Here is a 16,263-nt window from a genome sequence, read left to right on the forward strand (position 1 = left end):
AAGCTACTAGATTTCACGCCATATATAAGGGAGTTGCCGTATTCCAATCTCGATGTTAGAGTTTTGCAAGCACTGTCCGTAATGTAACAACGAATTCGGTCAATCTTTGCCCAAGTGTATCCGATAGGCTAAGAAAACATACAATGAACTCTGGACCCAAAAACAGGTCCCTGCTGAACGCCAAAGTTTAATTTGATCGAATTGGGTTGGATGGCTTCCTCGGATACTTGTTGAGTCCTTCTTTGTAAATACGAGAGAAACCATGAAAGAGCAGAATTTGCCGTAACGTCGTTATGTGCACGTAATAATTATGGGTTAATCATTGTTTCTTTTTTACTGTACGTCATCCTCAGCTAGATATTGAACATAAACTCATGTTGTTAATGCAATGCGAAACTTTATATCAGAATTAATATACTTTACATATCAGTAAATTCTGGAATACAACGGCATGATATAAACATCCTGCATTTATTTCTCAGGATAAGGGCGAAATAAATCCTCAAATTCTGCTATTTTAGTCGAAACATAGTTTCGCAGGGTTTTGTATCTGTTAGAATATGAGTTTATTGATCTATTCTATCACTGGCATTTTTAACACAGTAATGTTATGTTTTGAATTTTTATTTTTTAATGGAAACATTTTTTATTGTTTTTAATTCTTTTTATTTCATTCAAATGATAAATATATATATATTTTCTAGATATTTTTACTTTAGCTATAATTTTTAGATTCAGTAATTCATTCTTATCTTGGTTGAGCTTTAACAGCTTGCTCGTCATGCATGAGCTGGTGTCCTCAACATAAGCTTCAATTCGTGTAGATATTTCGGACCAGTTGTCAATTGGTTCAATTACTAAATATATCTGCGAATCATTAGCGTACCAATGATAAAGCATGTCATGTTGTCTGAAAATTTCTATCTAATATTTTTATACTATTTAAATAATGTTTTAATAATTAATTATGCTTTAATTACATAATTTATAATTATGTTTTGTTTTTGTTCGTCTTTTTTTACTTTACAAATTTCTATATCTTAGATACATAATTACTGTTCTGAAAAATATTTCTCTTTTCACATTCTTTTGTATAATTGTAGGTGTTGATTACTACATACTTTGTATTGTATATCATTTGTATGCCGTAAAGCGCTTAGAGTAAATGCAGTTTAGATTGGCGCTATATAAATATTGTAAATAATAACTAAAAAAAATGGTGTTGTCATCACCAAGCTAATAGCTTAGACGAATGATTTATTTAGTATGCCTTAGAAGAAAACTCGAATAATAAACAAGAAAAGTCTGATACATTTGATTACAAAGAAATAATTATATCAGTACGAATTTGTGGATAATAATGCATTACAAAACATTATATATCCTACTTATTTCTCCATTGCATACCTCATAATTCGTTGACTTGAATTTTATATTTTTTCTGGCACAAAAGGAAGTGTAATCAAGAGAATCAAGATTCTAGCAGAAAACAAAAGAATATACACAATATATACCAGGGACAGAAGCAGACATCAGTAACTGACACACACAACGAAGGACATGCAATAACCAAAATAATACTTTACCCTTAATGAAATGTTTTATTACAAATACTGCAACGTTTAATGCAAGTGTAGCCTAGGTTATAGAATTTAATCAATCATAAATCGAAAAAAATAAAAATATGATAAAATTGTGTTTGCCATTGTTCAAATTGATATTATACTTGATATATTTGTGGAAAACGAATGCTTTATTGATTATACCTATCTGATCAGTATCACATTTTATTATTCATCAAATTAAAAAGAAATAATAAGTTTGGAATGCAATAACGCGACAGATTTTTATTCTAACAAAAAAAACTTAATTAAACACAAATGCCCATTTACATGTGTATAGGGAGCAGCAGAAGATTTGACATTCTTTCAATCAAACTTGTGAAGGATCGTTGTCTGATACGTAGTTATCTAAAGAAGAAGCATATACTTCCCCGGGTTGTATCAACCCTAGTATTATAAATCGTTTGTTGTATTTCTTATAAGTTACAAGTAATGATAATGCGACAGTAAACGACGCCTACATGATTCAGAAATGCCTCAGTAAATCTGCTTGTAACGACACCGAGTCACGGTCTCAAGTTTTTTTTCTCCGTGGTTATTGAGTAAAGTGAGAATTTTCCTACTAAACAATGGACTCCTACAAAACCCACAATGTAGCAATTGGTTGAATATTGCAGTTTATTTATACACCGGTCATCTCCGGTAGCCTTGATAGAGAATAATATTAATTTTCTAAGATATCTTTATCTTATATGACCGTAGTTGTTAATATTTTGACAAACATTTCTCTTTAATTACTTCTTCACATATCGACTGTACACGCTATGCAGTTTGACGACTAAATTGCTTAATGACATTTCTTTCATTATTAATTATTTCAACATTTCTTTCTGTATCTATTTGAAAGTGTAACATATCTATGACATAACATCTTGTTGTCAGAAAACAAGGACAAAAAGCAAATTATTTGTAAACAAAACACGTCAATATTTTATAAATTTGGTTTAACTAGGTCAACATAGTACATTATTATAGAAAGTTTTGTTATTGATTTCTATTTCTCATTGTCCCTTACTCTCAGAAACTACTCTATCAAAGTCACTCATATTTGCCAATGTAAAAAACAGCTTTTTCGTTTTCCTATATACTTACCATTATATAATGATGTTATTTCATACAGTGCAAAAAAAAATTATACATATATGTTGGCGATTCAAAACATCTCAAACTGTTATGAATACATAAGAATTCCTAAATAAAGGGCTTTGCAGTTGATTTCTGCTGTAGTGTAAAAGACGGATACTTATTATTATTATTTTTATTCTTTAATTCAGTTTCTCTAAGAAAAAGGTATAGTGTGACTACAAAATTTTATTTTCAAAAGTAATAAGCATTGATTTATTTACTACCCGTCAAATGCCATCTTCTACTAAAAAGTAGGAATGTCAGATAATTTTTATAAAGAAAGTGTTTTCATTAGGGCTTTAGTGGGGAAAAAAAGAGAATAAATAGTCGAAGAATTGTCCCTAACTCTTAGCAATTACTCTATCAAATAAACTCATATTTGCCAATGTAAAAAAAACAAAAAAACAACTTTGTCGTTATCTTATAAACTTACCATTACTTAATGATGTTATTTCATAACATCACAAAAATTTTTACACATATATGTTGGCGATTCAGAACATCTCGAACTGTCATGAACACATAAAAATTCCTTAAGAAAGTGGTTTGCAGTTGTTTTCTGTTGTAATGTAAAAGACGGATACTTACGTTTTAATACAAGGGTTGTTGAAATTTCCATGCTTATCTTTGTTTCGCCTAAAGAGTCTACTTTGAGAAAAGATTTCGCCCAAGTCCTTAAAAAATAGAGGATATTCATATTATGCCTTCGCTTTCCGATACTTGTTTTGAGAGAAATTATTGTATATACTGATAGAGCAGCCCTCTGTAAAATGTTTTTTTTATGATTAAAATTTAAAGTAAATACATGTATGCAATTTAATAAAATTACTTCGTTCGGCAAAATTGATATTCTGTACATAGTGTATACATTCTTGCTACTTTCATCTCAAAATTTACAAAATGTTTTCGAAGCCAAAAAACAATAATTACTTATTCATAACAGATGAAAGTTTGAATTTCTCATTTAACACACATAACGGGATAATGTAAAAAAATAGAAAGTCTAATTATCTCTACGGCTTGTGATAATTCATTCCTACAAAAAAAATTAGCAATAGAATTATCTTAAATTTTAACGCATTCATCAACCTTATATCTGTCAACATCCGTCAACAAATCAATTCATAACTTCTAGTACAAGATTTACAAGAAAGTTAGCGCCGATTGTTTTATTATGAAAACTACAAAAACTGATGCAAAGATATGGGATCATTTAAGAGCATCCATTCTGATCAAACAAAACATATTTTTATTAATGTCACCTCTGAGAATTATTAACTTGAACGTAACATTATTAAAATACAAAAAACAACAATTTAGTGATCATTTATTGATCAAACATATTGTCGCTAACGATATCGACTATACTAAAAATTACAATATTTCATGAGATCGCCATGTTTCTTTGCATTTAAGTATTAAAAGTCATTTAAAATAACAATTGCATTGCAGTTTATTTGTCCTGAATGTGTAAATGTATGAAACTTATGCTTACATTTAAAAGCTGTTCAGATATATTGTAAAAATATGTTTCACCCAAACGAGCGTATTGTGAGGAAAGGATTCGCCTGAATCCTGAAGAAGATACAATATAATTTTAAAATTTCATTAATACGCAATGTGTTTGTGCAACTAAGCATTATATACCTTCTTAAAATTTATTGCTTTTGGGTTTAACGAATATATAATATTAGGATACTTACAGTTTCATATTCTAACAGATACGATACAATACATTGCGTAACTATGTTTCACCCAAAAGAGCATAGTTTGAGTATTTGTTTCGCCCAAGTCCTGAGAAAAAATAGAGGATATTTTCATAATGCCGTTGTATTCAAGAATTTACTGAAAAGAAAAATATACTAATTCTGATATAAAGTTTAGCATTGCATTAACAACATACGTTTATGTTTAATATCAAGCTAAGATTACATACATTAAAAAGAAACAATGATTAACCCTAAAATGATTGAAAGTTAAGATAAATATGCAGTGACAAAATACGTTTCTTTTGAAAACGACATCTTAATTCTGCACATTTAGAGCAAGTACATGTTTTTATATCAGTTCGTCCCAAAAAGGAATAGTGCGAATGCAACATTTTCGTTTTCAAAAGCACTAAATAATAATTTATTTAATACCGGTCAGATGCTATCTTGAAATACAAATAGGGAATGTCGCATAACTTTTATGAAATAATGTATTCATTACGAATCCAGGGCTTTAGTAGAAAAAAAAATGAATAGTCAAAGATTGTCCCTAACTCTTAGCAATAACACTTTCAAATAAACTCATATTTGCCAATGTAAAAAACAGCTTTTTCGTTTTCGTATAAACTTACCATTATATAATGATGCTTTTACATACATTGCAAAGATTATTATATATATATTGGCGATTCAGAACATCTCAAACTTTCATGAAAACACCATGTTTCGGTTCAATAACGAATTCCTTAATAAAGTGCTTTGCAGTTGATTTCTGCTGTAGTGTAAAAGACGAATACTTACGCTTTAATACACGCGATTTTGAAATTTTCATCCTCAACTTTGTTTCGCCCAAAAGAGTCTATTTTGAGGACAGATTTCGCCTAAGTCCTAAAAAGTACAGTATATTCATATAATGCCTTCGCTTTCCGATACTTACTTCGAGAGAATTATTGAATACACTGATAGAGCTGGTGTTAAATGAACTTTTTCTTCGATTTTATCATGTGGTTAAGAAAAATGATTCTCCCTAAGATATAAGTAAAATTTAAAGTACATCAATAAAATTAAAATACTTTCTTCGCCAATATTGAACTTCTATACATAGTGTTTACGTTCTTGGTACTTTCATTTTAAAATGAAGCAAGTAATCAATAATTACTTTATCATAACAGATGAAAGATTGACTTTCTCATTACACATTAATTTCGGATAATGTAAATAAAAGGAAATACTAAATATCTTTATTGCTCGTGATAATTCATTCCTACAAAGAAAGTTAGTAATAGAATGATCTTAATTTCTAACACATTCACCATTACATGTCCGGACAATTATGTATTCATTACCCTCATTTCTGTCAATATTCGTCAACATATCAATTCATTACTTCTAGAGCAAGATATAAGTCAAAGTTAACGCCAATTGTTTTATGAAGAAAACCACAAAAAAAACTAATGCACAGATATGAAATCTTTTCACAGAATTCATTCAGATCAAACGTAGTATAGATTTTTTATAACTACAGTTGATTTCTGCTGAATTGTGTAAATGTAAGATAATTATGCTTACATTTAAAAGTTTGATTTTCTCATCACATAAAAATGTCGGATAATGTAAAGAAAAGGAAATACTAAATATAGCTGCGGCTCATGATAATTTATTCCTACATAGAAAATTAGTAATAGAATGATCTTAATTTCTTTCTCATTCACCATTACATGCCCGGGCAATCATGTATTCATCGACCTCATATCTCTCAACATCCGTCAACAAATCAATGCATAACTTCTAGTACAAGATATACTTTAAAGCTTACGCCTATTGATTTATTATGAAAATCACAACATCTAATGCACAGGTATGGGATCTTTTAAGAAAGTCACTCGGATCAAACAAATATTTTTTTATCACTACATGTATGTCATCTCCAAGAATCATGACCTCGAACGCATCAATATTAAGATACAAACCCAACATTTTATTGATCAAAAACATATTGTCGTTAACGGTTTCAGCCATTCTAAACATCTGAAAATTTTATGAGAACGCAATGTTTCTGTGCATTAAAGCATTAAGTTATCTAAAATAATATGTGCATTGCAGTTAATCTGTGCTGAATTATGTATATGTATGATACTTATGCTTACATTTAAAAGCTGTTCAGATATATTGTAAAAAAATATGTTTCACCCGAAAGAGCGTATTTTGAGGAGAGGATTCTCCTAACTCATGAAAATGACACAATATATTTTTGTTTTATAATTTCATGAAAACGCAATGTTTTTGTGCAATCAAGCATTAGATATCGTCTTTAAATTTATTGCAGTTGAGTTTAACGAATGTGTAATAATAGAATACTGACGGTTTTAAACTGGCAGTTTACTGGGAAGATTATTCCATAAAGTGGCAGCTGCCTTGTCGAACCTACGATCACCGTACGATTTCGTTTTCACTCTTGACGTTTCACGTGTCACAGAGTTCTGGGAGCGTAGTGATCTTGATGGGCAATATAGAGTCAGAAGCTTTTGGAGATATGCTGGAGCTATACCATGCAGTGCTATAAAGCATAAAAGCATAAGATAAGTTCGTATTTTCATTGGAATTCAACAGATAACCAGTGTAGGTCAGTTAAACCAAGTGCTATATGGTCATATTTCCTGCGCCGTGACATCAATCTGGTGGTAGCATTTTGAACTCTTTAAGGCTTGTCGTATTGTGCATGTAATAATTATGGGTTAATAATTGTTACCTTTTTACTGTATGCCATTCTTAGCTAGATATTAAACATAAACTCATGTTGCTAATGCAATGCTAAACCTTATATCAGAATTAATATACTTTACATATCAGTAAATTTTGGAACACAACGGCATGATATAAACATCCTGCATTTTTTTTTTCAGGATTAGGGCGAAATAAATCTTCACATTGTGCTCTTTTAGTCAAAACATCTGTTTGTTTGTTGGGGTTTAACGTCCGAGCAGCAATATTTCAGCTATATTCAGACAATGAACATGAAATGGATGATAAAATGAACATGAAATGAAAAAAAAAGGATGGGTCACAAGGATAATAGGGTTGATTGCCACTGGAAAAAGAGGGGATGGGTAAGGTCGGGCAATTTAATCTTCTGTGGCGGAGCGCAAAGGTTCCTACTCCTTTCGAATACCACAACAGGGTTCTTTAACGTGCGAGGAACGTGGCATCTTTCCCAACACGGTGCACCACTATGGTTTGCGGTCAGGTTTTCCGTATTATAGCCTGACAACCCCAGCATGTAACACGCCAGGGGTATCCCATTCCACCACCTGGGGCACACATCCCAGTTGCTCTGTGGGCAGAGCGCCTAGCCCCCGGCTAGGTTTCTGAGCACTACTTAGTCGCCTTATACGACAAGCTTAGCGCTGCTGCAGGCCTATGTTTTTAACACCCGGACCTGCACGGGGCTTTAGTCAAAACATAGTTTCGCAGGGGTTTGTTTCTGTTACAATATGATTTTATTGATCTATTTTATCACTGGTATTTTTAACACAGTAATTTTATGTTTCGGAGTTTTATTTTATTTAAATGGAAATATTTGTTTTTATTGTTTTTAATTCTTCTTATTTCATTGAAATGATCAAAATATCTATTTTCTAGATATTTTTACTTTTGCTATAATTTTTAGATTCAGTAATACGTTCTTATCTTGGTTGAGCTTTAACAGATTGCTAGTCATCCATGAGCTGATGTCCTCAACATAAGCTTCAAGTCGTGTAGATATTTCGAACCAGTTGTTAATTGGTTCAATTACTAAATATATCTGCGAATCATTAGCGTAACAATGATAAAGTATGTCATGTCGTCTAAAAATTTCTATTTTTATACTATTTAAATAATGTTTTAATACTTAATTATTCTTTAATTACATAGTTTGTAATTTTTTTTTTTTTTTGTTCGTCTTTTCTTTTGTGGTTTTACACATTTCTATATCTAAGATACATAATTACTGTTCTGAAAAATATTTCTCCTTTCATTTTCTTTTGTATAATTTTAGGTGTTGATTACTACATACTTTGTATTGTGTATCATTTATATGCTGTAAAGCGCTTAGAATAAATGCAGTTTAGATTGGCGCTATACAAATATTGTAAATAATAATATTTTAAAAAATCAGAACAAACAAAAATGATTCTTTCATATTAATGTTGTCATCACTAAGCCAATAGCTTAGACGAATGATTTATTAAGTATGCCTTACAAGAAAACTCGAATAATAAACAAGAAAAGTCTGATACATTGATAATAATGCATTACAAAACATGATCAGGGAATTTATCCTACTTATTTCTCCATTACATTCCTAACGATTATCAATCAACATCATAATTCGTTGACTTGAATTTGATATTTTTTCTGGTTCAAAAGGAAGTGTGATCAAGAGAACCAAGATTCCAGCAGAAAACAAAAGAATGTATACCAGGGACAAAAGCAGACATCAGTAACAGACACACACAACGAAGGACGTGCAATAACCAAAATAATACTTTACCCTTAACGAAATGTTTTATTACATATACTGCAACGACTAATGTATGTTTAGCCTTGGTTATATAATTTAATCAGTCATAAATCGAAAAAAAAACAACCTTATAAAATTGTTTTTGCCATTGTTCAAATTGATATCATACTTGATATATTTGAGGAAAGCGAATGCTTTATTGATTATACCTATCTGATCAGTATCGCATTTTATTATTCATCAAATCAAAAAAAGAAATAAAGAAGTTTGGAATGCAATAACGCAAGATTTTTAATCCAACAAAAAAAAACTTAATTAAATACAAATGCCCATTTACATTTATATTGGGAACGGCAGAAGATTTGAAATTCTTTCAATCAAACTTGTGAAGGATCGTTGTCTGATACGTAGTTATCTAAAGTAGAGGCATATACATCCCCGGGTTGTATCAACCCTAGTATTATGAATCGTTTGTTGTATCTCTTATACGTTACCAGTAATGGTAATGCGACAGTAAACGACGCCCCTGTGATTCATAAATACCTCAATAAATCTGTTTGTAACGACACCGAGTCATCGATCTCAAGTTTTTTTTTTCTCCGTGGTTATTGAGTAAAGTGAGAATTTTCCTACTAAACAATGGACTCCTACAAAGCCCGCAATGTAGCAATTGGTTGAATATTTCAGTTTATTTATACACCTGTCATCTCCGGTAGCCTTGATAGAGAATAATATTAATTTTCTAAGATATCTTTATCTTATATGACAGAAGTAGCTAATATTTTGACAAACATTTCTCTTCAATTACTTCTTCACATATCAAAACGCTATGCAGTTTGATGATTAAACTGTTTAATGACATTCCTTTCGTTATTGATTATTTCAACATTTCTTTCTGTATCTATTAGAAGGTGTAACATATCTATGACATAACATCTTGTTGTCAGAAAACAAGGACAAAAAGCAAATTATGTGTAAACAAAACACGTCAATATTTTATAAATTTTGTTTAACTAGGTCAACATAGTACATTATAGTAAATTTTGTTATTAATTTCTATGTCCAAATAAGGACTAAACGTCATTTGTCTGTTAGATATTTCCAACCAATCAAATTGTGTTGTAATCCGATATACGCACCAAAAAGTATATGTTACATTTTGAAACTTTATGTGTTTAATAAAATGTTATTGTTTTTGTGTTTATTTGGAAAAAATCATTACCAAAATGTGATTCTGTATTTTACATCGGTTAACAACTGTCTCTACAATATATATATATAAAATAAGAAAGAAATTAATGAATTTGTAAAGTTCGCTCAACGACGATTATTCACGTATTGACGATATAGGCAGGTATGCAGATGAAAGGGCATTAAATCGAAACGCGTGACTAAATCAGTTTCTGGTTAAGATATGTTATAAATTGGCACACTGGGTACTCACATGCAAAAGGAAAAGGCATAAAAACATGTAAAAGAACTTAAATCACACACTTGAAAATAAGGGCGACACCACTTTTTTCGCCTAAATCAAAGTTTCGCCTAAAGTCATATATTTTGAGTAAAATTTTTCTCCCAAAACGGCAAAGGCGCAAATATATATATATATATATATATATATATATATATATATATAGTTCAATCCCGCCACCGGCCAGTGTGTAAATCTTAATTATTTGACCTGGAAGAGTAATCAAGTCCTCTGCTTTTCTAGAAACACCCGCCGAGTTGCTCATAAAAAGTCAAGTCCGGGGTAGACAAACGAGGAAAGGAAAACTATGACCCGTTGAATAAATCAGTTTTAATGGTGCAGATGGATACACCATAACGATCCACGAGGTAATGATGACGACCATAAAACTGTAGTGATGACTTCAATCTTGTAGCAACATAACCCTGTTCCAGAAGCCTATTCATTAGAGTTCTAGCGTGATACAGCAATACAAAAAATCTGCGTAGTTTCGGCAAGCTCTGGCATAACGTCTGAGTTGTGATATGAACACTCCATACGCAGGTGCTGAAGGATGTTGCCATAAATGAAAGGAAAGTTGACAATTTTGAATGAAAAGTCATCTCGTTTGTCGTAAAGTTTGGTCAATAGTTTTCCTTTACCATCGATTTCTAAGTGTAGGGCAATATATGAGGCTGACTACAGTGTCTGTAGTACCCTTTATCTCAAGTTTTGTTTGGGGGGTAGATGAGATGTATCAAATCCCCCATATTAGGATTGTTTGAAGATAATACGTCATTTATATAGCGGAAACTGAAATTAAAGGATCTAGCTAAACGATATTCTTTCTTTCGGATCAGATCAGCTATAAAGTCAGCCTCAAAAGAGTGAAGGAAAAGGTCAGCAAGTAAAGGAGCACAATTTGTTCCCAATGGAATGCCGACCGCTTGTTGAAAAACACGTCCACCACACTGGACAAATATGTTGTCAATTAAAAATTCCAGCATTTTGTAAACATTTTCCTCTGTATATTTGGAAGATTATTTGTAATTATTCTTACAAAGTATGAGGAATCTCTACCAAGAACTATTTATTTGTATCTAGGTATACCATCTTTTTTTGGAAAAACAACGATGTATAATGTTTTTAAGTCTGGATTTTCTGGAGTATGGGGACAAGAAGTATACAGTGTTGAACAATCATAGGTTTTAATGCTATAATATTCAGATAATAGTCTTGAACTGATTGTCTCCAAAAGATCTTTCGAATGAATTTTTCAGGATCCACATTGAATTAATACCACTATGGGAGTAACAAGTATTATGGTAGGACTGTAGACCCTCTTTGACAGTTGTGAGTATAGAAGTTAAAACTTTTGAAAGAGGTTTGGTGGTACATTTTGCAGATCCAACTATGACACGTTGTTTGTATGGATTCTTGTGGAGTTTAGGAATCCAGTACATAGACGGTAAATCACAATCATCGTCCTTGGGGGAGAGACCAAAAGAGGATGGCACAGATTTATGGTTTTCCACAATCTCTTCTTTGGAGAGTGTGGTAGCAGTATAGGTCTTATCACTGCTATTATTTTCTACGTCTACCTATGATAATAAACATTGGATGTAAAACGTTTTGCAGACAAAAACAATGTTGTTTTGGGCTTTGCCTGCTGGTACGACAACATATTTGTCATGTATAGTAAACAATGTTTTTGCTACATCGAAGTTGGAATAAAGTCAAGATAAAAATAGGTTTACCCTAACCTAGTAACCACCAAATTATTTTTTTATTAAAATGGAAGAAATAAGTTCGTTAAAACGATTGATTTATTTGCATATAATATAGTTTAAAAAAGTCGTACATAAATGTCTTAATCTCATGTAACAGTCTATGGTTATGTAGACACCCGATGGATATGTTGGAGGGATTCGGCTGACGCCTCACCCTCCAACAAAATCTACCGACTGTCTTAATAACCAAAAAAAAATGTGTTGTTAACGGAAACCGTATTAAAACAAAAATGTTAAAGATATTTCAAGGATTAAAAGTTAAAAAGGATGACCTTCGGGTGATGACGTCGGTTGATATCCTTCTAATCAGTATCTTTGTATATTGTTACTTAATCGAATCCTTTAACAATGTTCACGTTAAGTGAATTTTGTAATATGTTATATTAAATAAATCATATTGTTTACCTCATTACACATTTACATTGGAGTAGTACATATCGTACAGGTTGTAACAGGTAAGAATACATGCTATAAATATTAAAAGTAGAAAATCAGCTGATGTTAACGTTTATTCACTCAGAGTATTTAAACGACAGTTAGACTTGTACTTAGGAGTAGTATTTCTGCATTTACGAACATAATGATAAATATTTTATGCAATATGATGCACAACGAGTACACGAGAGTTACTGACCTGCATTCATGACGGTTGTTGATGCGTGTTTTCTAGATGCTTTTGACAAAGCCAGATGAAGGTTGGGCGTGGATAGTAGCCGTTGGATCGTTCGGATCCCATTTTATAACAGGATACATTCTATTCGCAAGTGGAATGTTGCATATTATACTTCTTGAGACATTCCAAGATAGTGTTCTTAAAACATCGTGGATTAGTGCTATTCTTCTTAGTTTAATCTCCGTTGCAGGTACGTTTTTTTATGTTAAAGCAAATGAAAGTGTAACTATGTTTTTTGTTTCTTTGTTTGGTTTATTATTATTATTATTATTATTATTATTATTATTATTATTATTATATGAAAAGTCGCCTTTCCCTATCAGTATTATTGTTCTAAATAATTCAGTAGCATAGATAACACCGTCATCTGCTCTTCATTTCACTCCAAATTATCTAACTAATAGCTCAAATTGAATAAGTAAAGACGAAGTTATGAATGATTAATACAATTCAATAAAACCTGAAAAAAATAAGTGATACTTTAATAGATCGTTTTTATAATGAAAACAATTTAATAAAATTTAATGTAATAAAACAAATAGTTTATTTCTATTTATTTTCAAATATATGTAAAACTTCATATTTTGAAACGCGATAGTTCTACAACAGTAAGGTTCTTAAGATTATCAATATTGTGTTTAATTCATATCCATTCAGATGGAAAAGAAATATTCCCCATTTTTTATTATTTTCCCGTGTTTACTTCACATTTTTACCTCAGAAAGTTTGCAAAAACATAAAAAAATATGTAGTCATTTTTTCAAACACACTTCGATGAAATATTCACAGTGTAATATTTGAGGACGGTTACCATACCGGTGCACCTGGTCCATATTCCGATTTTTTGTGGAGTCCGATTTGCTTATTTATGTTGTTGCTTTGTACGTATTATTTTGCTAAATTTTTATTTTGTGATGTTGTGTGTCTATTTTCCCTGTCTTGTCTTTGTCCCTGGCAAGTGGTCCTTGTATTACCTTCTTTTGATTTCCGCTAGAATTTTTGTTCCCTTGAGTACTCGTGTAATTCAGCTAAAACCATTCTCCGTCAACGAAATAGTGAAATTTTGATAAATCTAAAGACTCAGTCTTGTGGATAATGTTGCACCCTTGAATACGCAGCTATCTTCATTCGTATTTCTGCAAGCAGCCTAGTGGGATTAATATTTATTATTTGAAGGAAGTTGGAATAAACCGAAATTTTAAAAGTTCTCTCATTTATTAAAAATAGGGTCCAGTACACGTAATATTAAGCCCAATATAACATTAGCAAATCATTAAACACGTTGATATATCAAACTATGAACTTTACGGGAACAGATAATATATACGAATTTTTATTAACTTGTCGATTTGTTTTGTTCTTTTGTTGTGTTGTTTTTGTTTTTGTTTTTGTGTTGTTTTGTTATTGTTTATTTTTGGGTTATTTTTTGCATACTTTTTTAATTTTGGTAAATAAACACAGAAATGTTAATTGCTTATTTTTGTAAAAGGTGATCAGTTTTTCGTTGTTCATTTTGGCACAAAAGATTAAAAAGAGCAATACGCACGCCAAGTTCTAGGCAAGTTATGATTTAATTATAATTTAAAGTAATTCGGGTTGAGTTATGCAATGATTCATACCTTTATGACGAGATGTCTGGCGATGTTATCATATTTTTGTTGTTTACTGTAAAAAAGTACAAAAATACATCTTAAAGTTGTATCCGAGTACTCAAGGACTCGCGAGTATCAAGACTGAGGACTCGAGAATTTAAATTCATAATTTTTGCTATTCCTAATATATATTACAAACTAACTAGTTGAGACTGATATGCAATATGCGTTGAATAGTCAATGTTAAATTTTTGCGATTTTAGAATTATTAAAGACATTCATAAGACTTTCTTGATCTTATTATCGACAAAATACAGACACGACTTTCGTAACGTAAAACTTTAACATAAATGTACAGAAAAAGATTTGTTTGTCCATGTTTCTACGCTTTGAATCATCTCTAACACATGCAGTGTTTGAACTTCACATGGACTCGGACTAAGAATCATTCAAAATGTGATTCATGGTCGGAAAGCCTACATATTTTTATTTTTGATATTTTGTTTAAAATGTCATAGTAAACAGAAATAAACATTTGGTTTTTCATATAACCCGTGCTCTTAGGAGATAAAAATTGTATAGAATGCACTGTAGATTTCAAAATTAAGGGAGGTAACTCTGTAAATGACGCTCAAATACAATAGAATCTATTGAATTTTCAATGTTGATTATCTCCTACGAGCAGGTAGATTTGAATGAATAATTACACATTTCATAGTATAGACCCATAAAACAACTTAATTACAAAAATACAAATATGTAGCCTATTTGGGGTGTATCACATTTTCAGATTTTGCATGATTCTTACAAAGACAGTTACTTAATAACAAAATGAAAACTAAACTTTAAACAGTAGTGGAATCGGTGTCCATGACTTCATCAGTTTTTATTAGCGTTGATCTTCGTAGTCATAAAATATAAATGGCATATGAACATACATTAAAAATAGTTCTGTCGTCGCCGATCTGGATCAATAAACAAGCGAGGTAGAAGATGAGTAGAAATAATTTTTCAACACAGTTTTATAGTACTTGTATGGGGGATGGGGAAATCTCTCTGAAAAAGTATTAAATAACATTAATATAAATATATTTAGTTTGATTGAAAACTGCTATTGAAATATTTAGGAATTGATAAAAATATAATTGAAATTGGCGTGTAATGGTAAAATAAGGTAAAAGACTAATTAGGAAATAGTTCTGTCATCGCCGATCAGAATCAATAAACAAGCAGGGTAGAACATGAGTAGAAATAATTTTTCAACAGTTTTATAGTACTTGTATGGGGATGGGAAAATCTTTGAAAAAATATTAAATAACATTCATATATATATGTATGATTGAAAACTGCTTTTGAAATATTCAGGAATTGATAAATGTAAAATTGAAATTGGCGTGTAATGGTATAATAAGGTAAAAGGGAATGGGGATTCCTCTCCGGGGACGGGCAATAGGGTCAAGTAGCATGGGTCAAACTTGGTGTAAATTTCAAGAGACGTAAACATGAAAAATAGAGTTAGAATTAATTGATTGATTTTTGTTCAGAGTCCTATTTCAGAAATTTCATGCATTTCAGGATGAGAACGATTGGCCAATCAAACAAACCCTGCTTTTTACTAGTCCGACATGCTGAGCCTGATTTTTATTAGGCTAGCTCACAGAAACAAAAGCCCGCAGGTAGGCATGCCAGCCTACTCAGACACGTTATTTCCACACCTAGGCAAACAGTCGTTACTCTAACCCTTAAATACCGCGTGTTTGGCGGAGGAACAGTGACTATCAATTTATAATTTTTTGGTGGA

The 16,263-nt window shown here is 31.2% G+C and overlaps 3 protein-coding genes across 23 annotated transcripts in view; 1 reads left to right on the top strand and 2 right to left on the bottom strand.

Moving 5' to 3' along the window:
• LOC148601205 (uncharacterized) overlaps window positions 1-7,598 on the bottom strand; it is a 41,263-nt gene extending 33,665 nt beyond the window's left edge. For 4 of the 13 annotated variants that reach the window (XM_088556749.1, XM_088556745.1, XM_088556739.1 and 1 more), the window contains exons 1-4: window positions 6,819-7,164; window positions 5,258-5,344; window positions 4,451-4,541; window positions 3,336-3,421 (exon numbers count right to left, since the gene is read on the bottom strand). In XM_088556749.1, the coding sequence (XP_088412875.1) occupies window positions 3,336-3,421; window positions 4,451-4,458 (94 nt within the window). In that variant the 5' untranslated portion in view covers window positions 4,459-4,541; window positions 5,258-5,344; window positions 6,819-7,164. Of the gene's footprint in view, window positions 1-3,335; window positions 3,422-4,242; window positions 4,323-4,450; window positions 4,593-5,257; window positions 6,652-6,818; window positions 7,175-7,205 lie in introns of those variants that run through there. The other 9 variants (XM_088556750.1, XM_088556744.1, XM_088556748.1 and 6 more) reach the window with 9 other exon arrangements.
• The window catches only part of LOC148601200 (uncharacterized), a 166,685-nt gene extending 154,048 nt beyond the window's left edge, over window positions 1-12,637 (bottom strand). For 2 of the 4 annotated variants that reach the window (XM_088556757.1, XM_088556755.1), the window contains exon 1: window positions 12,603-12,637. In XM_088556757.1, coding sequence (XP_088412883.1) covers window positions 12,603-12,607 — 5 coding nt within the window. In that variant the 5' untranslated portion in view covers window positions 12,608-12,637. Of the gene's footprint in view, window positions 1-12,469; window positions 12,582-12,602 lie in introns of those variants that run through there. The other 2 variants (XR_015917365.1, XM_088556756.1) reach the window with 2 other exon arrangements.
• Window positions 1-16,263, top strand: part of LOC148601201 (monocarboxylate transporter 13-like) — a 149,881-nt gene that overhangs the window by 123,682 nt on the left and 9,936 nt on the right. For 3 of the 6 annotated variants that reach the window (XM_088556736.1, XM_088556733.1, XM_088556734.1), the window contains one exon: window positions 12,868-13,060. The exons of 2 other annotated variants lie outside the window; for them this stretch is intronic. In XM_088556736.1, the coding sequence (XP_088412862.1) occupies window positions 12,868-13,060 (193 nt within the window). Of the gene's footprint in view, window positions 1-12,531; window positions 12,653-12,867; window positions 13,061-16,263 lie in introns of those variants that run through there. One more of the 6 variants, XM_088556735.1, reaches the window with a different exon arrangement.

This window comes from Perna viridis, chromosome 12 (assembly GCF_037379345.1).
Source record: "Perna viridis isolate PV_CMFRI_1.1 ecotype Kerala chromosome 12, ASM3737934v1, whole genome shotgun sequence".
Taxonomy (NCBI): domain Eukaryota; kingdom Metazoa; phylum Mollusca; class Bivalvia; order Mytilida; family Mytilidae; genus Perna; species Perna viridis.